Here is a 26,149-nt window from a genome sequence, read left to right as displayed (position 1 = left end):
GTGATGCCTCATTTTTTGCTTTTACCTTTTTACCCTCCAAGAAGTCTTGGTCATGGGGACTCTGCAGGATGATTTGAGTCTGTTTGACTCATTTTGTTGCTCAATGACACTTGGATCTTGTCAAGATGCTGGTAGTTAAACTTTTCTTAAGCAGTTGACAACAAGAGTCTACACCCATGCTAGCCACTCTGTGAGGCTGTATTAAGCACAGCAGTGCTTTGAGTTAAATGTTAATGGCGCAATGCTACATGCTAATGTTTAGCATGTATAACGTTTACTATGCTCACCATCTTAGTTTAGTGAATTGGCATGCTAACACTCGCTAACTCACATTAACACAGTATGTTTATTGTCATTAGTTTCAGCAGGCTGTTTAATAATAAGCCAAAGTATCAGACGAATATGTAATTTAACCTGATCATTGTGCTAGATTAAAAGTCAGGGGATCTACAAAGTTATCATAATTCATCCAGAGGACATGAAAGTAACAAATATCACAACAATCTATCTAATAGATGTCGAGTCATTTCACTAAAAAACAATAAATGTCATCGTCATGGTGGCACTGAACAGTCAGGAGATTACTGACAATGAGCAAGTCATTTGGATTCATCCTCTGTGGACCATGAATGTCTGTGCAGTTCTTGACATATTTCAGTCTGGACCAAAGTGGTGCAACGACTGATCAACAGACTGTTATGGCCAAAAGCAGTCTCACTACAGTGCCTGTTAGTGGCTGTTCTGGAGCTTACAGTGTTATCACAGTATTATAGCAGATGTTTGCCCAGTTGTTGTGGAAATGTAAGTGTTCTCATATAGGAATCTTCGTATGTTAGCCTAAAACTTGAAATTGAGCAGTAGCACAGATCTTGCAGCAGCTATGACTGTATGACTGCAGTCTGTAAATGGCAGCTCCCACTCTTCTTTTCTTAGGACTGACCTGCAGCGTCAGTTTGGCTTACCTGTGGGAGAGGCAGCACAGCTTTCTTCCACTCATCTATTCCAAATTCACACAACCAGACCCACTCCCCTGAGACCCAACTCTCCATATCTCCACACAGATTGGTCACTGAAATTACACAAGTGAGGTCTCTGAGCAAGGCATTGCTCTGTTGTATTGTAAAGACCCCTACACTGACCCGTGCATGGAGGCATGGGAAAAAGAATTTTTACACTCTGTTCATCAGAGGTGCCACTAACAATTGGCTTGGAGTTTTTTCTGTCCCTTCTCTGGTATTAAAGAGAGGAGATTGAGAGGTAGCTAGCTGGAGCAGTGACCTTAATCTGAAGGGTTGTGCTGTTATAAGCAGAGGTGAGTCTGGTCAGCTGTGCTACACTAGCCTGTTGTCCATACATAACATGACGGCAGCTGGAGAATGCATACAAAGTGAAGCATTAAATGTAGATACTCCAACTGTAGTATCTCACTCACTTATGGAGCCAGTAGAGCAGTTGCAGACTGATGTGGTTTGTTTGGGTACTTAGTCATATTTCACAGAGAATACAGTTATCCCGTTTGTTTTTTATGGAGACGCGTGAGAATGGTCACAGAAATGGTCCCAGAAACACATAGCAGATTTGCACTGGCAGCAATGTTACAGGCTGATCAGCATGAATACATTTCACATGCCTTATATTACAATATTAGAATACTGCAAACAAAGAGGAGACAAATCTTGTATGGTGTGATGTTGCAATGAGTTAGTGTTGTTTGATGTGTCTGATGTGATGTTTTGTGCTATCTGGCCTGTTTCACATTCTTATTCATGTGAGTGGATCAGCATATATACCATACATCAATAGTGTAAACACCACTCACCACTTTGCCTCACCCTGCAGATGACGGGGAATGTTCTAAAACAAACTCAAATGAATAAATAATATGTCAAGTAAGTGCTTATGCTCAGATCCATAAATTACCTCCATGGGCCCCACTCTGTCCTCCATGACATTGGTGTGACTGAGAGTCCTGCCTGTGATTACGTCCCGCTCCTTCTTATGCACCAGACTGACAAGCCCATGTCGGAGAGACAAGCCCCTCGCCTCTGAGCGCTAATGGATGATTGGTGGTAGGATAGGAGGCTTCAGTTCTCTCTTTCATCCTTGCCTGCTTTTGACCTGGAGAGCCAGCAGTAATCGGCCCGGCAGAGGGGTAATCGTTCCCCGTGTGCCGACTCTGATAAGTTGGAACACCTTCCCCCGGCAGCGGAGGGAGCTCCTGCGGCCTCCCCGGTTATCGCTGTCCCCGGCACCCCTTCAAGAGGCTGCGGTGCCTCCTCTCCCAGGCTCAAAGGCTCCATCAACAGCGGCTCTCTGCTTCTCTTTCATCTGACAGAGCACATAAGCCGCTGAAAGGGAGGGAAAATAAACTGGGTTCTATCTCTCAAACTGTGATCTTATGAATTCGATTTGGTCACTTTTAAAATGTAACTGCACAATTTGTTATTTTCTCCTGTTTCCCTTTCTCCCTTAATATCTGTGGCGATAAATTGCTTCGATTGACAGACTCTTTTTTTTTTTTTGTTGTGTGCTTCTGTATTTCTGATAAGGCAGCAAACCGTGGTCACCTGAAGGGGCTGAGAAGTTCTCTGAGGCACGATTGCTATTGCTTAACACCTTTCATGTAAGGTGCTGTGAAAATTGTTTGGCTTATTTTGTTGAGGAAAATCCCCATGTTTTGCTTGATTACATTTTGTTATGGTTTTCCTCCCATTTTTCAGAGAACTTCTTAAGCCTGCCGAGATTACTGTTTAATAGGGATGATATTGTGCTGGCTTTATTGGCTATTTGCAGCTGCACCGCTGGTTCATTTAATAGCCCCTTCGGTTGTTAAAGGGATTACACAGCTGCCACACTCTAGTGTGTACAGTGGGCCTCTGGTGGAAAAAAGAGACTATTGCCTGAAATGGAAAGACAGAAGGGAAAATAATATCCTGTAGTTTTTCAGAAATGTGTGATCATATGTGCAGTCTGCCTGCCACATTCAAATTACCTACTCGCCCCTTTGTGATCTGATGTTGATGATACCCCTTTCCATATCTAAGTGACCTTTAGAAGGCCAGAGGCACTACCCAGCATTGATTAAATAAATTGATCCCCACACATTCAAAGGATATTAATTAGACATGGAAAACAAGTGAATGAACACAAATAGCTCTTAGTTTAAATGCAATAGCAAATAAAACATGAGAGGGGATGTGAGAAAGCCCACACAAAGACCTGATGTCACTTGATGTAAGTTTAAAATGGTGAAGCATGTGCAGAAACTTCATGTTGTGGATTAAAAAACTAGTTGGACTGACCATAAAATAATTATTAAATGGCAATGTTTTTCTCAATTAATTTGATCATTATATGGCATCATGTAAACAATTTTCTTATTAAATTTTTTTTTCAAGGAAAAACAAATCAGCATGATTACTGATACATTCTAGTCTTAAGATCAATATGTAGCCGCACTGAATGTGTCATCTTTGAACCAGGACGCATGCTGAGATGTCGTACTTTCGTGGCCTGTGACTTGTCCATGTCAGCGGCAGCTGCCAAATAGGTTTCAGTCGAGAGGGCAGAGTCATACAATATGTGCCAAAGCTAACAGCTGTTAACTACACAACCTGCAGGCTATGAACTGCAGCTCTGTCCATTGTCAGTCTTTCCACAGTTAAATATTCCAGGAGGAATTTGTTACAACAAGGCCATACATAAAGGGTGAAAACCCTTTACACCAATATTGCTCTCAAAATTGGCAGCATGAGAAGGAGGGACATGAGGGATGCTTGAGAGTGGTAACCTATCCCTCTCAGCCCCCTGGGAGCCACTTGGCCAGCTTTCATCCACATAATTATAATAAATTTGACATTTCATAGATAATATTGATTTCTTTATTTTAGCATTTCACCATAGGTGACAGTCTAGTGTCAAGAATGAAATTTCTATTGATCTTCTGCGCATTAATCCCTCATGTGTATGTGATCATTTTTATAAGACCTTTTACTGCACATAAATCAATATTTCATATTTCCAGCCATGCCAGAGGAGATGTCATATTTGTAAACTGTGTCTTGACACTGGCAATTCCTTTCTTGTTCAGCTGCAACTGTGCAAGACCAGTCAATTTGGGGTGGTGGGAGCAAAGGCACAAGGGAGGAGGGGTGGAGGACAAGGGAAGAGAATTTGCAGTCTGCAGCTTTGGTCTGGCTGGGAGGAGCTGAGCCCTTCTTGAGATACATACTGCAGCACTGAAGATGAAATATCATTCTTAGAATTAATTAGCTTCCAAAGTGATGGCTGGCTGTTAATAATGAAAATAAAGTGGCAAATCATTTCTAATTGATTAGCTCAGTGCTAGAAACAGCATATTGAACACTTCTTTAAATTGTCTGTTAATTCCTCTAATTTCTGGCTGTATTTTTACTAAGATTTAAAGAGCATGATTAAATTCCAGCAGTGTACCAAATGAAATGCACATTAGTTCAGATTTTACTTAAGAGATAAGAGAGAGGGTTTTTGCAGTAGCATTTTCACTAGAATTAATATTATTTTTATCAATATACCTGCAATTATTGGCGTGCAAAGTGAAATCTAACATTAAATATGGGCATATGGATTATTATAGACACAGTAGGAATTTGCACATGCTATCCGTCCAGTGTATTGGAAGTGTCAGAATGAGTGACGTGTTTTCTGCAGTAATTTGAAATAAAATCTCCCCGTATACAGGAATGTTGCTCTCAGCTGCAGTATAACATGACAATAGCCATGGAGAATGCACAACTGTTTGGTGAAAAATATGATCACCTGAATGGTGCAGACACCTGACCTTTTCTCAGTCTCCCTTAACATGTCCCTTCCATACAATCAGTGTGAGAGCGCCGCACAAGAAAGGCCAGTCCATTAAGAGAATATGCTAATTTTGCCATCCTCTCCTAATTGATGCCATTTTACCAAGTAAACAAGACTTCTGTCTACAAAGGATGTGTTTCTGCCAGTTAAAAGGAAATTTCAGATCTGCTTTTTCCTGTAATTTTCTCTCAGAGAGCTATTGGTGTGCCATTATTGCAAATTATAAGTCTCCCCTTTTGAAGAGAGGTGCTATTTTTGCTGTGTTTTTTTTTTCTCCCGCCGTAAAGGCCATCCAGTATTTTTTGTCAGTCACTGGAGAATCTTCATTCACGTGAAAAGGTGTCAGTGCCTGACTGTTTGAGCATGATGACAGACACCCAGTAGAAGTGTGAGTGACTGCCTGACACCATAGAGGTTTGTCAGTGATGTCAACGGCACTCTGGCAGCTAACACAGTATTGTCCCAGACACTCTACAGGACAGCACCATAATATGGGACGTAGACAGGGCGTGATGTGTTATCTCCACAACCTCTCTCCCATCCTTCAGTCTTTACCACAGGCCATGACTGAAGGTCTGTGAGGATCCTCGATGTGGAGAGTTGCCTAGATTCATCTTCCCTGTCAGCCATGTAATGCTGTATGAGCTTGTTCCTCCATTCAAGTAATGCTGATGAATCTGCTGTCCAGACGCCTTGCGCTCCACTTTGTTGAAACAGGGGGATAGACCCATCACAATGTACCTTTGGGTTTGGCCATACACGATCATTTCTCCCCCTTTGCCAAATAGTTCTCCTGCAACGAGGCTATCAAAGTGTGTGTGTGTGTGTGTGTGTGTGTGTGTGTGTGTGTGTGTGTGTGTGGGGATGATCGGGCAAGCGAGGTTGACTGGCACTCAGTGCTAAGCTGTCTCTCTGAGGAAAGGGCTGTTTAAAAGGCAGGAGCTGGCAGTGGAGCAGACCTCTCAGCTCCCTGTCTAAATACTGCCTCTGTGTGACTGACAGCAAAGCAACAGCACACTGGCATTCTCCTTTCAGCCACTCAGCAACCCTTTAACAAAAACCACAGGATTTAACATAAAACTCAGACCAGAGTGTCACCTAATGCAGCATTGCTGCCTTCACGGCTCTTTAAATTATTTAACATGACAAGCTGTCCTTTTGTTGTTATTGTTGTGCATGTGATATAACCCTGTCAGTTAAAAAAAAAAAGTGCGGTTGTAACATGACTTAATTAGGCTGATTTGAATAATCCAGATTTTTTGCTTTCTGTAATTACAAAGTCATCCTCCATCCTTTTTATGTTCCTAATGATATGAGCTTATGAAAACTCTTCCTTTGTACTTTGAATTCCTCTCCTCAGAAACAATGCAAGCTCCATTTTTGATTTATTGTTATTTGTTTAGAGATTGACCTTTCTAAATTCAATTTTTAGATATATAAAATGTTCTATTCCCATGCAAGGGGACAAACAAGAGTCATCAACAGGCAAAAAGAAGACATTGTAAATGTTGCAAAAGCTTAATAGCACAAAATTAACAATCTATGTGCTTTTGCTGGATTCAATTAGAGGGATATCTTGCTATTTCATGATGCACTTAGGAATGACAAAGCACAGATATAAGTATTGATTTTTTTGTATCTATAACCAGATAAACAATATGTATATGTATGTATTTGCAGGACAAATTGAATCAAAATGCACATATTACATTGAGGGCCCTGGAAGACTGACAGCAATTGAATTTGTCAGTCAAGAATTTAGTTAAAGAGTTAAAGACCTTTGATCTACCAGTGGGCAAAATGATACGACCATTCAGAGTAAGAGATATTTATGGTATCGTGGCTCTGTTGTCCTGCTTTTTTATGTGAATCGTTTTTTCCGATGCTCATTTTCACTCAGTTCAGCAGTATGCACGTCTGTGTCCTGCGTTTATATATGTAAAATGACACTGGTTTGCATCTGCGTGTTTATTCGTGTGCTGGTGTGTGCCAACAGGAAGACTGGTATGTGAATGTCTGTGCATGCAGTAGAAATGTATGCGACCGTGTCCATGTGTGGCGGGGAAAGTGAGGGAGATTGTCTCCAAATGGCAGAGAGGTAGCAAAGAGAACGATAGCTATGTTTGTGGATTAATAACTATTAATTCTCCTTTTGACTGTAATTGATGCTTAAATCACCGCTCCCCTCCTCCTCTCGGCAGACCTCTTGTCCCCCCGTCAATTCTGTCCTTCTAATAAGGGCATTATTCCAAGGGATTTCATGCATTCTGATAAATCAAATTAGAAGGCCAGTGACTTAGATAGATTGCAGCGAGTAATTAGAGAATCCTCAATGCCTTCCTTGCTGCCACTCATTTACAAGAGTCTTTGTTATCTACCTATCTGTGCGCAGCATGAGGCGGTGTGGGTTTGCATCACTTTCCCCTCTTAAAATTCCTTCCTTATGTCACTGGAGAGACAGATCCCAGACCATATCTTGTCACCCAGGCTAGCACACCGCACAACGGACAGCGCAGTGGGACAGCCATTAATTGGAGCAACTTGGGTTGGTAAGTACCCACGTGTGTGTCAGTGACATGCAAGAACAAGGAGATGGGCTGACACATGGAGACAGGGGACACCCTGGGATAGGCTGCCCCCACCCTTTACCCCACCTACACACACACACACACACACACACACACACACCTTCACGTGCCCCCTCCTTTGCCCCTCGCACTCTCTCCTTGCCCTCTGGAAACAACACCATGTTCTTGATACTGAGTCAGTGGTCACTATCCATGTCAGTGGAGCAGCCTTGTTCACATGACACAAATGTGTGTATGTGTGCTTGTGTGAACGTGTGTGTGTGTGTGTGTGCTGCTTGGAAAATTTATACAGTGGTTGTGGTTTTGATGAGCAAATATGCTTTCCACTTGTAGAAAGCTACCGGTTTTAAAAGATAATAATAAAGGCCTTTTATCTGAAATCAGTATAACATTCACTAGTGCATTTGATCAAGGACTATACTTCACCACAAGCTTACCTTGACTTTACTTGACTATTTCCATGTCATTCTATTTTATACATTGATTTGAGTATTCTAGAGACTTTTATTAAATTATAGTTGCTTTGCAGATTAAGATTGTATACACATAAACACATAATGAGCTTATGAGATATGATGCACAGTAAAAGGTTAAACTGTGCAACAACATGCTCTTGATACTCAGTAAAACAGTAAAATGCCATCACACAAGGACCATTTTCTGCTTTTTGAGTACTCCTATTTTTGATACATTAAATATATTTTGTTTATAATACAGAGATACTTCATATTTTCAGTGCAGGCCTTTTCGTGGATTTGTAATGCTGTATTTCCATAGTGTGGTATCACTACTGTTACTTAAGTAAAGGAGCTAAAGGATCTGATGATTGAAATTAAAATAAAATATTTGTCAAACCAAAAAGAGAAATCATTCAATAGAGAGAGGACCATCTGTGTACCTTACAATCATCTTACAGTCCAAAGTCCTGACAGCTGCACTCTCTGCCTGATCTACCGTATCCCCTCCATGGCATTTCTCTTCCTTTCTTTCCACTTCCCCTGCACCCCCATCACAAAGCAGTCTGACAGAGTTCACTTTTCTTCTTTAAGAGGATGAATGAAGATAAAAAGCAAAGCAAAATGGAGCACGAGAGGCATCACTTGCTTTGATTCATGATGGCTGGGATTTTTGCGCTTCTCTGCAGCCTGCCTGCTTGGCTGCCTGCCTGCTCGCCTGCCCGTCTGCTCCTTCCCAGGCACTCTAATGGAGAGCCGCAGTCTGCTCACAGTGACACCGTCAAGCCATCAGGAATGGCTGATTATGGTGCTAAATATTGATCTCTGCCTCACATGTGTCAAAATTCCCCCCACCCTTTAATTAGAATTTCCCCTCTGCGCCATACAAGAACTAACTGAATATATTAGAGGACTTCATGAGGAGGAGGGGAGTGCAGCTAGAGGGGCATAATTGTGACCTCTTGTCTTGCCTCTTACCTCCTGAGTTTTGAGATGACTCCCAACTGTCTGTCTAATGCTCCCGGTCTCTGTGATAATCAGACTTATTTTCCTCATCTTATCCAGGATGATCGGCCTGGCTCTCCTGTTCACTTTTCCCCCTTCCCCTCTGTCTTGTCCCTTCTCTCACACCTCCTCCTACCTTCTTTACCTTGTCCTGTCCAGCTTATTTTTTTTTTTTTTTGGAATTTTGCATGGACTGTTAAAGGAAGTGGTCTTGAAACACATTTATATTTAGATTATATTTGGCTTGGTAAGAAAAAAATAAATAAATTTCTATGCACAGCTTAAATGTGATTAGTTTGAAAAAAAGGTCCCTGTAAGATTACTCCGTTGACAGTTTTTTTTAATGATCAAAATTAATGCAGCATAATCAGAGATATCATTTTTATCACACACATTCTCCTTCCTCATGCACGATGCCTACATTACCCACAATACAACTCGACTGCTGACAGTTCTGTTTGAGATTCAGGAGACGTTATGCTAGTAGCAGCTAATGTAGCGCACCATTACATTAGCTGTTCGAGCTGCTAGCCTCAAGTAGAGATGAAGAGTGGGCTACAGAGGTTTTGTAAGCTCACATCTGTCTAATTCTACACTCCCAGATTTCTTCCATTTTCAAACTCGTAGTCATCAGATCCAGCCAATCATGACTCAAGTGACATCACTTGAGTCAGTTTAGCAGATTTTGTGCAGCTCTCTCTGGAGACACAGAGGGCTGTATGAAACTTTTTTCATGCAGTAGTAGTCATCAAGACCAGTAAACAGACAAGACAGACAAACTCATAGGTCGTCTGTGCAAGCAGCTTATTGTGACACACAGTTACATTATATTGTCAAGCGACCTCTAGTGGCCACGATAATTATGACAGGAACAAACGAGTAAGTCTGGTGACGTAGTACAAAGAGCAACAAAGTCAGCATTAGGAGGAGGGACGGAGCGACAAAACACAGGATTTTCACATAGGAGAGAGCTGTTTGTTTCCTGTGTTTGTTTCTTTTAGACGAGCCCATTTCACAACCTTAACCACATGTTTATTACTCTCTTATGACTCATACCCGAGGCTAGGAGCAAGCAACTTATCTGGTTGTTTAGGTTGGAGGACTTGTTGAAACAGACTGTAAAATCAGTAGAAAATGCCCTTTTTCTATGTACGTATCTTTGTATTTCTGCTGATTAATGTCAAACAAAGTGGCTTTACAGTAAGAGATAACACCCTGATTCAGCGATTTGAATTTCATTTTCAGTCAGGTCACAGTGTTTACAACCAACATCATAAAGTTCCCCCAAAAGCAAAGCAGTGATCATGCACTGTTAGAGGAAAGAAAAAATAAACATGACATTACCAGGTTTTTGAAAACTTTTGAAAACAGTTTTACTGTTCAATATTAAATCTATTTTACACCGCAGATGATTCTGTTCAATTGTCACCTTTTCCTAGATTTCAGAGCACCAACATCTCTACTTTTTTCCCTAACCCTCTCCAGCTCTTACTCCATCTTTTCCCCCTTCCCCAGTTCTCTTTCCTTTCTGCCCTCCACCCCTCCTCTCATCTCTCCCTCTCCCATACTTTGGATAGGAGGCACTGGTCGTTATTATAGGACGCTGGCAGGCTCGCCGTCAGTCACATTCTGGCGAGAGTCAAGTGCCACAAGGTGCCTTTTTCTATTTGTTTGTTTCATGCTAGACTGCACCAGCCACTGACCTGTGTTAGCCATGTCGTGCAAGAGGGAGGCAGGTTCATCCAATCAAAGACCAGCTGAAAATTAACACTGATCTTTCCATTCCTGAAGAGGGACTGTAGCAAACAGCCGTTTCATGACCATAGGGTGGACTCCCTTTTATTTTTTTACACTTTTAGTAATGTGTAATTTTTTCTTCTCTTTACATTGTAGATTATTTAAATGTTTACATCGACGGCATCAGGTTTGTGTGACAAATGACAAAACATAGTTTAAATCTGTCATTCACTCATACTGTTCACAAGTGAAATTGTTTTCACTAAAAATGTAATTTTTGAGTCTCAGTCTTGTTATGATTTTCTAATATCACTGATTTTTTTTCACAGTGAATTCAATCTGATCCCCTACAATTCAGTACATGCAATATTCATAGTTGATCCATTGACTGCTATTCAAGCGGGAACTATTTGAAGAGGGAAAGTTCATGTGCATTTTTGATGGATTGTGCATGTCTTCCCCTACTCTATATGGATAGAGAGCTTGTTTGAAGGTCAGTGATTCTCTTCAGTCAGAGTCCTCCTTCCACACTCCTTTTTGTGGGGGAAGAATATCTCCAGTCTTCACTCCATATTTTTCAAGTGCTTCTAGGATGACTAGGTTGGATGACCTTGAATCCTGGTAGAGATGAATCTCTTTGAGCCTCCACTCTGTCCTTTTCTCAGGGAACTCTGTCATGAAGAAAGACAACGACCTTCTCCCATCAGGCTTTTCATGTAAAATATCCACTTTTCCCCAGCTCCCAACCTTTTCATGTCTTTGATATTTTATGTGTTTTTCACTGTATGTGTGTAGAGGTACATTTTCTTTTAACACACTTCAATACTCACCTTGCATTCAGTCTCTTCCTCCTTCATCTGACAAATTAAAATGCTTTATGCTGTTTTTGATTAATTCCTTTTCCACTGATTAATCTCAAATTTTAACCATCAGTTTCTACGCGTGCATTAGAATAGGGGGGTCGGTATTTAGAAATTTGGTTATTTCTGTGTGCACATGCCATTGTGTTATCATGTAGGAGCATGGGGCTGAACAAGGGTTGAGTGGATCTTGAGAGCTGGCAGGTGCATTATTGCAGCAGGCTCTGCCTAGCTTGACATGTGTGTGTTCCTAATCTCTCATTGATATGACAAAGCTGTGTGGGAGCCCGGGCTGGATCTCTTCTGTCTGTTGTGACACACACATACACACACACACCATAACCCCCTCCCCCCTTCCCTTTTGTCCATAACACACACACACACACACACACATCATATTCCCCTCTTGACCCCTCAAGAATCCACCACTCTGCTGCCTACTGGCACGCTCTCACTGTAAATGTACACTTGCTATGGCAGATTTGTAAAACCATCACTGTCTTGTATTGTGGGTACATGCCTATTCCATATGTATCATGTACACAGAAATTAATGCAAACATGAGTAGAGGCCTCAGACACACTGTAGATGCAGTGTGCGTGCGTTGCAGGCTTGTTTGTTTGTCAAGGTGGGGAGGATTGAGGAAGGAGATGTGGTGACGTTGTTGTTGAATTGTTTGACCTGAACTTTTTCTTTTTTATTTAAATAAAATTAAACAAATTTCTTTCTTTGCCTTTTCACAAGTTGATTTGATTGCTCTTGAGATTCAACTCAGAAGCAAAAATACACTGATGGTAGGACTTTGGAGCTGCAAAAACCTGCAAAATTTCTCAAAGATTGCTCGTTTAATCAAGGGGTGACACTGCAGAGGTCTTGGGCATGGCGCTCGTAAGACCTGATTTTCTTGCAGTACCTTCAATCATCCCTGAATAGATACATTTTTGCTGGTTAGATCTGTAATTGTCCAAAGAAAGTGCATAACTTTTGCTATTTCTGTATTCTTCTCAGCAAATAAAACAATGATTGTAATTTCTTTTCTTTTTTTGAAGTTATTTTTTGGGCTTTTTTTGCCTTTATTAAACAGGACAGTGAAGAGAGACAGGAAACGGGGGAGAGAGAGAGTAGGGGAGTGACACACAGTGAGGGTCAGGACAGATCGGGAGTTGAGCCAGGGACTCACTGCTCAAGTGCGTTAGGGCCCACGTGGTCCACGCCCTAACCGTTCGGCTATCGGGTCACCGCCTGTACTTTCTAATTAATTCCCAATAGAATGATGCATCTGCTTTAAAAAAAAGATGTACATTTTGGGCCTTTATTTAGATAGCAGACAAAAGAGACAAACACTGAATGGGGGGTGGGGGTGGGGGTTGAATGGCATGTAACATTGTTCCCCAGGTGGAGTCAAACCAGGGACGTACATAGGGAACGCCTTAATCTGCCATGCTACTAGGGCACCCATGTACCTGCTTTTTAATCCGGACCACAGATGATAGAAGGCCACACACACACACACACACATATGATTTGACTCAAAGACATGAACAGATTACATGCGCATGGGTGTGTTTTATATGTTTCACTTCACATGGAGCAGCAGCACAAACCATAACACAGAATGAGGGCATATTCGTGTGGGAACAGAGCCAGTGCATCTGACCATGTTGACATTTTACACACTGACATCAGATGAAGGGATAGTTTGCATCCTTGCGTTCAGTCACACTGTCACAGTGGAAGGTGTAAATGGGAGGGAGAAAACAAACAGCAGGTAATGGGCAGCATTTTTTTAAACTAGGAATTTACAGTGTAATAGTTTCACAAAATAATTCCAATCGAAGACTAAAATAATGTGCATGTTACAGACTGCTGGGATAAAATAATGTAGATAAGATTGTTAGATGAGCATTGTTGTTAGTCGGTGATACCCCACGTGTCATCAAAACTAGATTCCTCTCCCGTGTGTTTTTACAGTTTGCTCCTCAGTCTCCTCCAGCCTCGCCCCAGAGACCTAATGCATCATTTGAGGCTCATACAATTCATTGCTTCCCAAGCCACTGGCTCCTACCAGCCTGATAGAGGCATTTTTCGCCACTTAGAAACACGCACTGTGTGTCCGATCCTTTCCTCCTTAATATGTCCTCTATTACCATCAGGCATTTATGCCTGTTTTTTCTACTTCAGTAACCACTGAGCACCGGCTTCATTAAAACTAATTGAATCGGAAACACGTCTGCCTGAGGAAACATTAACTCTTTCTATAAAGGAGATTTCCGATTTCATTTTGTCAATAAGGTCAAAGGACTGAGCCCATGTGTTCAATACTGATACACACTGTGCCCATAAACTTCAACTGTAGGGCTATTTAATTTGGATAGACAGAGTACTATCTATCAGCACTGAATGTACTGTTTTCACTCTTGTGGTTTCTGGTGATTATATGATAATTTGTTTTGTTTTGTTTTTCAAATCACCTTTCTTTTTTTTTTTTCTTCAAATGTATATTTTCCTGCAGAAACTTCTCTCCAACATAATGTCCTGTCAGTTTCACTGCATTATTAATTTCTTGTGGTTAGTATAATTGAGTCTCGGTACAAGCATTGTATTAATAGCTTTTACTGACCACACTTGAAACAATAATTTGATGGCATCCGTCAGAAATCAATGTTCAATAACAGAGCATACACAGCTGTTTAATATGAGGTAAATATTTATGAGTGATCTGACTGGGCATCAAGTTCAGTCAATCTTCTTTGAAAGGATCTGTGCGAATGATTAACCTCATTTTACTGGTGCTGTCTGGGCTGGTAATGGCCATTAGAGCTAAGAAGGAGTGAGGCCTTTGATTTTTGGCTCCTCATCATTCACAGCTTGTCGCATCCCTTCATCCTTCATACATGGCTGCTGAATTGATTGTCTGTTTAGTCCTATGAATGATAAAGCTGCTCTGGGCCACAGGCTGAGAGGGATAGACACGGCTCACTTCCATCTATATGCAAGGTGGATTTCTTTTCCTGCCTCGCCACTTGGAAATCAGCTTTTTGCATTATTTATTGGACAATCATCAGCATTTCAATATGGTAAATCAAATAGTCACAGTAATATAACTATAGACAGTCATATCCAAAGGGCCATCATTCTACTCATTATTCATTCATTTTGTTTAGAGCTATAGTCGGCAGGATTCATAAGTTGTGTAATCAACATGTTTTACTGCAGGCTCACACAGCAGCCTGCCTGAACCGAGGGAAAGGTAACATGAAAGGAAGGGATTCTGAATGTAAGACTGTAGACCGAATGCACTGAATGGATGAAAAATAGCATAATTATTGAAAAACGGTACATACCCGAGGGCAGCTGCAGAGACAGGTGGAATGTAACCTCTATGAGGACAAGCAACATGACAACCGGGTTGAACTGGTGTACTTAAAAAGTTAGATAAGTTATTTAAATCACTTTCATTTAAAAAAAAATAGCTGGGTAATAAAGCCTTTTAGCTGCATTTCAGATCCATTTCAGGTCTGGCAAACAAGCTCTCTTGTAAGAGTCTCACTTATTACCTCAAAATAATTTTGAATGCAACGACTCATCAACTGTAAAGAACAATAAAACTTCACTGTAATTTATTCTTACTCTTTTTATCCAAGTCAGAGAAAACTACACACAGTGTACAAAAAAAAAGAAAGAAAGAAACCACTATTGCGTCCTGTAACATGTAGATATACTGTGCAAATTCTCATTACTGGGTGGCATGTAAATAGATATGTTTAGATTAAGTAGCACAGAAGTTTGCACCATGTGTATTTTGCATCCTTATAATTATTATACCACTGTATTCCACACTCTATACTCTTTGCTGCTGCAGGTGAGAGAAATAGCATATTTCTCCTCCCTCTAAATGTAACTGCAGTTTGAGCAGCAGTGAGGTTTCTTCTCCAGATGTGCACCAAGTTGTAGTAGTAATGCAAAGGTTAATGGTCAGTTGCTTTCACAGCTTGAGATGAAGCAAAGGTGTAGCTTATCTTGGCAACATGGAAGATTCATACATTAGACCCCTAGACTAAACTGAAGTCACGGTCAACGCTGTCAATATACACACTTTTTTTATTTTGCATTTCCTAGTCAGAATAAAGTATATCCTAATTCAAGTTCCGTTTTGAGGGAATGACTCCTGTCTATAACTGTTAATGTTACTGGTCAGTTCAGACGTAGTCCTGCAGACGGTCACCACACTAAACACACCTCCAGCACTCCTCTCTTCAAATTCACCAAGCGCCACACACATGAACCTGTCAGATTGCATCACAGAATTTGACAAAGGCGCAGCAATGTGCAGCTGTGCATGCAACATAATCCACGACAGTCACAGTGTGCAGCATGCATCTAATAGTGGTGCTGTGGATGTGGAGGAGCGTTCTCTGAAGCTGTGGGGCTCAGTCTTATGATTTGATGCCTTTCATACTTTGTGTAAAGGCAGTTAGCAGCAGACGTGTGCGCCCTGCTCTCGGAAGAGGGCCACCTTCACCTGCTGGCTCTGGTCTTGTTGCTCTCTGTGTGGGAGCTGAAGACGAGACAGAGCAACTGAAAGAAGATTTCCTTTCTTTCTTCTAGTCCCACTTGTGCTGACATCATCACGTCTAACCTTCTGCTGATGTCAAATGTGTGGAGGAAATTAAGTCATAGGCTCTTAATGAATTTAGACTCAAAGTCCTCCAGCATATATAATCATGCACAAACACTGACAGAAGTATTAGCTGCATGTGTCATGTCTTATTGTGCAGAGACAGACATGTTTAAAAACCTAACTGTACTTTGAGTCAATAGAGGGAACTTGTGACATTGTAATGCACCCTTTCAACAGATCTGCTAAATGTCAGCAAACTGGTTCTGAATGTAATCCCAATTTGCCTTGGAATTAGCACTTTACAGTGACGATCTAATTATTTAGACAATTTATTGCCTGCCGCTAATATCTCTCAAAATAAGCTGTTCCCTTCATCTTGATCATGTGATAAATGTGGAATCACTGAGGATAAGTCCCAGACATGCCTCAGAGCCTGGCGTCACTTCTCCCCTCTGACAGACAAAAGAAAAGGCTTTGTGACAGCGGCACTGCTTTACTTCGTGCAGGCCAATCACTGCCGTTTTCTATGCTTTTCTAAAAGGATTTTCATTTCTGCAATTACGGACTAAACTAATCTGATGCGCAGCAACATCACCAAAGTGGCTTGAATTGTAGTTTCATGAGGGCAATCAGTGACTTGGATTAAAGGATAGGATATACCGTAGGACTCTTTACCTTATTGTAACCTGTGGCCGGTAAAGTGGAAGGAAAAGCTGCAGGCAAACAGAAGCGCGGAGCTGGACTCCCGAGGGGCGGGTGTTTGTGGGAGGTTTACAATTAAACCACAATAAAACAATCTAGGTTTCTTTGTCTTTTTCATCAAACGCCTAAAAAACTGTGCAGCAAAAAGAGAAAAACGTGCCTGTTTTGTGCCATCCTCATATGTCTCTTGTTCACTGAAAATTCAAACGTAACATCAGCATAAAGCTGCGCCACCTGTGCCCAACCAGGTTTCACATTTAATAATAACTGTATTCTTTTCAGTTGCACACTGAATGCGCGTTCTTCCTCTTAGTAATGGCAGGTTGCAGGTGTTCGGCCTTTTAATTTCGGAGAAGTGTAAAACAGTTTAGTTCTGGTTCTGGTCTGGTTTGGCAGGGTAAAGCAGGTTAACAGCGCCTGTACAAAATAAAAGTGAAGCCAAATGAAGCGATGTGAAGTAGCGCAGTAAGGATCTCGTATACAAATTGAAATCATATAAAAGTTAATTTTGTGTTTTCTAATCCTGTGACTTTCAGGCAACAAGGAAAGTCTGTCCAGAAAGACAACCTTCAACTTTTATTTGCATCAACTTTCGCACCAGCAAAGAACATCCAGTGGAACATACTGACTTTTAAAATCCGATGTTCTCTTTTAAATGAACGTTCAAAAAAAAAAAGAAAAAAAAATCTACTTCGTGTGGGATCCAAACCAAAAACGGAACATTCCTATATTTAATCCATTGTAACCTTTTCATTTGTCAAATACAAATAGACGTTAGAAAATGAAAAGAGGTTTTAACAGCCAGGGATGGACTAATAAAAGTGTCTTTTTTTACGTTGTTGAAATATTAGAAATATAGACACACGCATGCAGGGGGAAACTTTTAGGTGTTCAACAAATTAAAAGTGTATTAAAATGTAATTTTGATGAATGAAATATTCACCCAGAATAGGCTCAACTCAAACGGCTGAAATGGTCGAATAATAATTATGTGCATTTAGAAATCAAAATATTTTTGTTCAAACAAAACTGTGAATTCAAACATAAAATGCAACTTGAGTAGGCCTTATTTACGACGCGTTTAGGATCTTTAAACGCAGTAACTTACTTTAGTGAGTTGAGCTAAATAACTGTATGTAATTTCACTATTAGTTACAGTAAGACACTAAAAGAAAAAAAAACGTATTATTATTATTAAAACGTCTGTTTTTGCGCACACAGGCCTGTAAGCGCTGAGAACGAAACTTGAGGAAATTAAAATAAGTTTGAGCTCGAAAATATTGTCTCTCGTGCTAAAGCAGCCTATTTCAATCAGATGGGTCCAAATTTAAAGAATGAATTAATTTCAGAGAAATTGTTTAGCAAAGAATTGATTTAAAAGTTTTATTTGTAAACATTAAATATTTCTTTCTTTCTAAAGTTTTTGAATTCGGCACCAAATGCGTTACAGAAGTTGTAAGTAGTACATTATGATGTCAAAGTTGTGGGCCTATAGATCACACACTCATGAACCTCTTGATATAAGATGGGAGTTTTTCCATTTCCAAACGGGGTTAAATCATAACTACCTAGACGTTTATAAGACAAAACATAGACAACGTGCTCATCATGAACTTGGATGGTTTGAAATCGTTTAAATTGCACCATGCTTAGTGTAGCTCTTGGCAATAGAAATAATAAATATATAGAAACGTTTATATTCAACAGCAACAATACTTACAGCACATACAAACAAGGAATGTCTGACAGTTTTACAAACACCATGGGTCCCTCATTTTCTATACAGATGAGATATTTTTCCACATATGCGTTATACATAAAAGGAGTGCCATAACTACGAATCTGTATCAAATCTAGCAGACTACATAGTGTCCGGTATATATTATATATAGACATCACCTCAGCAAGTGCCTATAAAAGAAACGAAAAAGGAGGAAAAAAAACCCCAACGTAAACTAGAACATGCGTTGTCTTTTCTGGATTCTTTTGGGATCCTGTCAGAAACACATAGGCACGAGTCAGAAAAGAAAAAAGAAAATTACATCTGTTCATTATAACAAACTTTGTACACGTTATAAACCGATGCACTGGAGGCATCACATAATCTATCATAATATACAGTGTGTGTGAGAAGGAGTGTGTGTGTGCGCGCGCGCGTGTGGTCATATATATATATATATATATATATATATATATATATATAAATGGAATATATTACATCTGAGTATGCTGAATCAGTAGAGCCGATGTTAAATAAACAGTATAAGTGATTGCAAGACCGGATTAACTTTTGTTGACAATTTGTCCACTGGAGAGAAATTCCCCGTGATGCGTCACTCGTATGGCACTCAAAGAAGAAGAAGAAGAAGAAGAAGAGGGGAAAAAACAGTTTCAGAGAATTAAAAGGCCTACGCAGCAACCACACGTCCTGTCTCTTCCTCCTATTTATCTTTTTTTCTCATGAATCATATTAGGATACTGTTGTTCTATTAGCCTACGGAGCCTGCAAATATTGAGAAATAATAACGTTAAAAATCTGTCAAGTCTGACTCAAACAGTCTTTTTGGAAGTTCTTTGAGGTCTCGCCATCGAGTCAGACTCAGAAAGGTAGGGTGTCGAGGAAAAGTTTGTCAATTATTGCTGGCGGAGGGACTAGATCTTCTAGTTTTAGGTAAAAGATACGCTGCAGACCTTGGGTACATAGTGTGCGCAGTTCAGGGAGCTTTCCCAAGAGTTTTGACAAGTAGTTGGGACGATTCAATCCACCGCCATTGAATGTCACTTGATCTTTGAGGCAGTTGACTATCTTGTTTTGAAGATCCTCGACTCTTTTGGGTTCCTTAAGCCCGTGTCGTTCTGAAATATAAACACAGAGAGAACGAAATGAGATGAAGAAATTATATCCGATGCGTGAACTTTTCTGCGTGCACTGCAACCTAGTCAAGAGTTTCCATAGGAACAGTCGCCTCTACGCACCTGTTACCATGGCCAGAGCTGCGATGCAGGAGAAAGCTGAGATGTCGATGTTCATGCTCTGCAAGTTCGAGGAAAACTCCACGATAGCGTCCACCCACTCTCCAAATCCACGGACGCACTGTAGCCTGTGTAACACCACCCCGTTACAAAAAATAAGTTTGCCTTCCACCGGGTTGGACCTGCAATTAATAAGAAAATGCAATTAATTACGCTCGGAAATAAATAGGGATTTAAGAGCCGTCTAATTATTGAGCAGCTAATAAAACCCCAAAGCAATGGAGCTTGAAGGAGGAGCTGATGATTACCGAAAGCCTAGATTGCTTTGTTTAATAATTACACGCAGCTCACCTGTACGCAAGCCGCAGGACAAAAAGTTCAAGGAAGGCGGATTCAAAGAGGAGATCTTGATCTTGCTTCGGGAGATCAGAAAAGCCGGGGATCTTCTCCGCCCAGCCCCGGATGATCTCCATGGAGCCCGTCAGGAGATCATAGAACTGCTGGATGTGCTGAGTGTTGTCTCCAGTCATTTGGTAGTCAGGGTTAGCCTGGAACTGGAATTTAATTTAAACAGCGCCTTAATGAGGTCCTTTAAAATATATAATCCGTGAAATTGCAAATGCCCATTTCCAAGAGAGAGAGATGGTGCCTTTTTTTACTGTTAAATTCATGTCTTCTTTTTATTAAGTTCTCTATTTCAGTGCAATTTACTTAGGGGAAAAATATGCCACGTTTAAAGCCTGACAAAGTTAAGAATTCAGCGATGTATCACAGAAAACTTTCAAAGCAATGAACTGTACAAGCGGGTGAAAATTAAAAGGTCGTCAATCTTGTTTTGTTTTCACCCGAAGTAATACTTTTTTTTATTTTTAAGTGTTGTGTGGGAATGTTTTATTTCTAGTACTGTGGTACTTGACTTACTCTGGAGTAGTCCAAAGCTGACATGGAGGGGTTGGAGTCCACATGGGCCCTAACAAGTGCGCTTATGAGGCTCACCGGCGGCGAGGGTGGGGAGGGCTCCTGGGGACTTTTGGGTTTGGATGGTAGGCGTCCTCTCCGACCTTTGAGATTATCCGTTCGGACAACTGCGTTTAGAGAAATACGTTACATATATAAGTCAACAATATAGACCCTGTTGTCGTGCGTAAATGCGTCAGTATGGATACAGGATAACATTCCAACACACTTTTTTACGCACAGGGTTTTCCAAATGTGTCAGCGTGGAAATATAAACTACTAGTCTAAAATAACTGAATGCATGGCCCAAAACATACCTTCTCTCACCATTCCGACGACAAGGCACTTCTGGAAACGGCAGAACTGGCAACGATTTCTCCGGCGTTTGTCAACAGGACAGTTTTTATTTGCTAAACACACGTATTTTGCATTTTTCTGGACGGTGCGCTGGAGAAAAAGGAGAAAAACATAATGTCACTCTGTAGGCCTATTTCTGTTAAAGCTATAACATGTAGTACATGTCCAAAAAAAAAAAAAAAAAAGCCTGAAAAGATGAAAACGATATAATATCTGTCACATCTCCTGTTTGAGACTCTGCTGTGTGAACCAACAAGAGGGAATAGACTGACAGCAAATACACATTCGTGGTCTTTCATATTTTACTTATTCCTCTGAGATCCATGTGTAGATCAGTATGATTGTCATACAAAGTTATTTCATGCACGCACGTGAAGTTTTTGCGTAATGATATTAAGTGTAGTTTGCAGTGATAGTGTTATTCTAATAAATGTTTAGGCTGCATTATTATTATTTTATTATTATTATTATTGTAGTTTAAGAAACTTGACAGAGTCTAACACACGGACGCAGTGACTAAGGGACACACAGCGTATCTTTCATGTGAAAACAGTAATACTGATTTATTATTACTGTCATGTGAGCCCACCTTGAAAAATCCTTTGCAGCCCTCGCAGGTTCTCACTCCATAATGCTGGCAGGCTGCGTTGTCTCCACATACCGCACACAAACCCTCGTTTGACGGAGATCCTCGGGACGGGGGCGATGGCACTTGGCTGTCCACCAGCTGGTGCCCGTGGCCGAGCTGCAGGGAGTGAGGAAAGGCCAGGCCAGCCTGTTTCCGTATGGCGCTCGGCACGGCAAAGCTCTGGCCGTCCAGGCCGCGGTGCGCGCCCGGGTTGTCATGGTTCATGGAGACGTGCAGCGGCCCGTCGAACCGCATCTGACAGCTGGAAACAGGAGTACCGGGCGGGGACTGCTTGAAGGAGAAGAGCGAAAGCCTCGATACCGGATTCTTGCGCTGGTCTATCATATGAGAAGTGGCCGCAACATAGTTCTGGTGGAAGCTGTGGAGGGAGCCAGGGTCCTCCCACATGTGATTAGGCTGAACTTGGAAGTTTGGTGTACTCGGGGCATGAGGCGAGGAGGGCTTGAAGTACATAGGCCCAGAGTGAGCCATCATTTCTTCTGACTGAGGTGGCAGGTGGCTCTGCTGGTGGTAGTTGTGCATCTGGACGTCCTCCACCTTGATAGAGGACTGCTCTCCAGAATGGGGCATCTGATACAGACAGGGCGGTTTAACGTCGTAACTGGTGTTATAGTTGTCCATGAATGTACTGAAACTCGGGAGAGAAGTAGTAGCTGTGATCTCAGTGTTGGTCAAGTCCATGCTAAACTTAACAAACTCAGGTGTTAAGAAGTCGCAGCTGTATTCTCCTGCGGTGTGGTAGCTGTAGCTCTGGGAAGCAGGACTAGCTCCTTGAGGTGATGATCCATACTGAGCCTGGACGCAGGGCATGGCTGAAAACCAAACCGGTAAAACACATCAGAATTTGTCCAGTAAAAGTGAATTAAGTTTTACATTTCAGACAATTTCATCCCATATTACTCTGACAGTACTTTACATTAGCGAGTCATTTAACAATAAAATAGCACAGAACAATAATACTCTATGTATTTTTGTATTTGTTAATAATTTTCCACATCATACCTCAAGTCTTCTGACAGTTTTTCGGTGACACTTGAAATGGGTTATGTCAGGAGTTGTATGGGTGTCAGGATTCAAAAAGGCGGCTCTGTTCCGGATCGTCCCCTAATAAAACACACAACTCTGGCATTTACTAGACTTATAAAATAAAACAATATCTTAAAAAATGACTAGAGTAAGCCAGGATCCACTTGTACAATTGCGCACCAAATATGTTACTACACACAGCACTTTGGAAAAAAATTGTAAAGATGTTTAATGGATACCGATAAAATAGGTGCATACAGAAATTTAACAGCATAAGTTGTCTTCTCTCTTATCTTATTATAGAGTGTGGAATTGTTCGGGATGAACAGACTAACTTCGCGCACCGGACATTCAACTTGTGTACAGAGCAGATCGCTGAAAAATTCTCGCGAATAATCGGTATAACATCCACAGATCAGAGTCAGACCCACTTTTGCGTAATTTCAGTTAAGGTGGAAATAGAGTTAAAGAAGTGGGAAAAGACAAGAAAAAAAAGATTCAAATGTCTCGCAGAAGTCGGTGCGAGTAAAGCACAGACAGCAGATTATGTTGCAAAGAAAGAGATGAGTGAACCTTACCTCTTTCACATCAGGATCGTAGCTCTCAATCCATGCGATAAGCATGCAGGGGGTATTCATCAATTTCGGTAAAAGCTCCAAATCATGAGCGTTGGTACCCAACAATACCAGGCAGGCGAACCGTGTGACTCCGCGTACTGACAGCGACACGAGCTTCGACTACCCCAGTCTGGCCAATGTGGCTTTGTTTATGTGAGCTCTGGATACCGTGGCCCACGTGTTTCACAGCGCGACGTCATCGGCGTCGACACCGACATGGACCAATCCGCATGGGAACTCTCTCAAGCCCCAATTCTTCTGCTGAGCGTGTTTGGCTTGTGGTATGTGCTCTATGTTGCTTCCCACATGGACATTAGCAGAGATGTAGTGGAGGGTAAACCCACATAAACTCAGTTCAGACACCTCTGTGTTTGCAGGGGGACTTAAGTCAGGCTTGTTTTAAGATCACATTAATCTCTGTAATGTGATTTCATTGTTAGTTTTGTTTTGTTTCTTTGCTGTTGTATCACAGTTCTGCAAAGTAAATGATGCTGGTCATATCTGCTCATATCATTCATTTTTGTTTACACTGATGGATCTTTTTCTTCATGTGATGGTGGAATCACAGTGTTTTCTCACTACATCAGCACACAGGACATTTGGCTGCGGCAGCCAACGTGCAGGTGCCTTTTCCAAGGTGTTTTTCATATGCAGGTATTACATATATTCAAATACATGTCACAGAAACACGTCCACTGACTAGTAATGAATTTATTTATTCCCCACTTGTGGTTATTTTACTGTAAAATTGAGTGGACATTGGCACGTATCTCGGCACAGTTGTGTCACAATGTGGCTGATATGCCAGACTCACTGCACTTGTATGGAATAGGCTTAATGAAGCGGAGGTCAATATTATTCTTCGTTATCTTCTGACAGGACTTATGTATTTCAATTGTGTTCCAAATTTAGACCTCAGATGGGGTGGGGTCTGCGGGGTGGCCTGCCTATTCATAGAGCTGGTAGTGTATGTGAGCCGCTGGAGGAGGAAGGGGGGATAATTAGTGGGCCTGTAGCCAGTTGTCATAGAGGGGAGACCAATTTGGTCCCCAGAGAGGGAAACGTGATAGGAGCGGGCAGAATGGAGAGTGACGCAGAAAACGCTCAAGTTGACGCAGTCGCCAAAATAATCTTTTGGCCTTATTGTTCTGCAGCGATGGAATCACTGATCTCAGTGTAATCTTACACTAACACCTTGTAGCCAATCGCATTGGCCTAAATTTTTCTAGAATCATATTGGCCTGGGCAGCAAGCCAAGGAGAGAGCATATACCATCTACATGTGTAGAGGTGTGGGCTCACATGCGCCCGAGTCGCAGCACCATGTGTTATTTCTAGAGGATGGATTCTTTATTATACGAACCACAGAACAGAACCACAGAATCAGTCTCAAGTTTTTTTGTTTTTCTTTTTTTTTTTTTTTTTTGCCACTGTACACAGAGCACACAAGGACAGAGTGTGCAAGGAGGGGGGGAAAAAAGGAAAACCGTATATTATGGTTGCACTCACCTCTAGAGGACACTATTGTTCACCAGCCATACATCAAACAGCTCCTGTTTCTTAACAATTAACCTTTTAATTAACCTAACCCCATTAAGGCTGTGTGGTCACGCCCAGTCGTTTTCAGGTGGGCTACATATGGCAGGATTTGTAAATTACAAGTTCCACTCACTGCACTGTGAATATTGAGAGGCAAAAATATTGTTATTAAAAGTTCTGCGAAGTTGTAGAGACCCCCCCACCTACCCCATCCCCAACACACACACACACACACACACGTTATGGTTGCTGCTGGTCACAACACCTTTCATTTGCATCCTTCACAGGAGGCATCTAGTTCGACACCTGCCCTAAAAACCTTTGCATGTGTGTTGAAATCCACTGAACATACATACAGTAGGATACAAAGCGCGTCTGCATAACAAATCCAGACTATTTCGTCTGAAAACAGTGCTGCCTTAGCGCTACGTGGCCACACTGTGTGTATTTACCGTTATCCACTTACCATTTAGAGTTAAAATGAAAACACAATTAGCAGTTTAATTGGCCATTTTACTGAAGAATAATTAACTTCCCATTTATATGCACAATTAATTGACAGTCATTTGAAAGCGAGGAGTTAGTTTTAATCACACAGAAGTTATTCCCTGAGATAATATTTTTAACTTTGTTTGAAGAAATGTATACTGACATTACCAGTTGTAGTGTGTGGGAGTGCGACCGTGCGCCTTAGTGTGCGTGTGTGTGTGTGTGTAAGAGAGAGAGAGGGGGAGAGAGATGCATTTTTTAAAATTGGCTCACAGAGCGTCACAGCTTTGTCATTAATTTCACTTCAGGTACAATCCGGAAATATGCGGGAAATTCACTTCATTAATGGATAAGACACTGTGCTCACCTCAGGGTCACAGGATGTTTATGTGTCCAAGCCTACAGTGAGAGCAGCGGCCATCAGATGCCTGAGAAGTCGGGCCAGCGTGAGAGCATGAAAGTTAACGGCTTGTCCACCATTAAAAACTTTTTATAATTTGCCTGTCGATATTATTACCAGCAACTTTTCTATTTAATTTGGTTACAAAGAGATCTCACTCTGACAGGCCTGTGCCTATCCACGATGCACCTGCATCATAACTTCTGTATAGTTAACTGGTATGATATGTGTATTTTAGAGGATATACACTTTAGTTTCTTTGCTGTGATGACTTGTTTATATTAGTGGAGAGAGACTGGATGTGGTCATCTCCAGTGATAAGATACATTTTAC

General features: G+C 41.2%; 1 protein-coding gene across 1 annotated transcript; it reads right to left on the bottom strand.

Annotated features, from left to right (window-relative positions):
- Nucleotides 1–17,378: 17,378 nt before the first annotated feature.
- On the bottom strand, nucleotides 17,379–23,519 carry nr4a2a (nuclear receptor subfamily 4, group A, member 2a). The gene is made up of 8 exons (XM_018702481.2): nucleotides 23,351–23,519; nucleotides 22,749–22,850; nucleotides 21,687–22,558; nucleotides 21,058–21,187; nucleotides 20,705–20,868; nucleotides 20,135–20,337; nucleotides 19,787–19,965; nucleotides 17,379–19,666 (listed from the first exon to the last, which is right to left on the bottom strand). The coding sequence occupies exons 3-8, from the start codon at nucleotides 22,554–22,556 to the stop codon at nucleotides 19,410–19,412; spliced, it is 1,803 nt and encodes a 600-aa protein (XP_018557997.1). The 5' UTR covers nucleotides 22,557–22,558; nucleotides 22,749–22,850; nucleotides 23,351–23,519; the 3' UTR covers nucleotides 17,379–19,409.
- Between the last annotated feature and the right edge of the window lie 2,630 nt (nucleotides 23,520–26,149).

This window comes from Lates calcarifer, linkage group LG1 (genome assembly GCF_001640805.2).
Source record: "Lates calcarifer isolate ASB-BC8 linkage group LG1, TLL_Latcal_v3, whole genome shotgun sequence".
NCBI classification, from domain to species: domain Eukaryota; kingdom Metazoa; phylum Chordata; class Actinopteri; family Centropomidae; genus Lates; species Lates calcarifer.
Note: the sequence above shows the minus strand (reverse complement) of the source record. Positions and strands in the feature narration are given on the sequence as shown.

What these genes read in the sequence shown, in the direction of transcription:
- nr4a2a (XM_018702481.2), bottom strand. Translation starts at nt 22,556, where the DNA reads ATGCCCTGCGTCCAGGCTCAGTATGGATCATCACCTCAAGGAGCTAGT. An exon ending in CGTCGGAATGGTGAGAGAAG is followed by an intron (nt 20,869 to 21,057) that starts GTATGTTTTGGG and finishes CTCTAAACGCAG; the next exon opens with TTGTCCGAACGGATAATCTC. An exon ending in GTCCTGCGGCTTGCGTACAG is followed by an intron (nt 19,966 to 20,134) that starts GTGAGCTGCGTG and finishes TATTAATTGCAG; the next exon opens with GTCCAACCCGGTGGAAGGCA.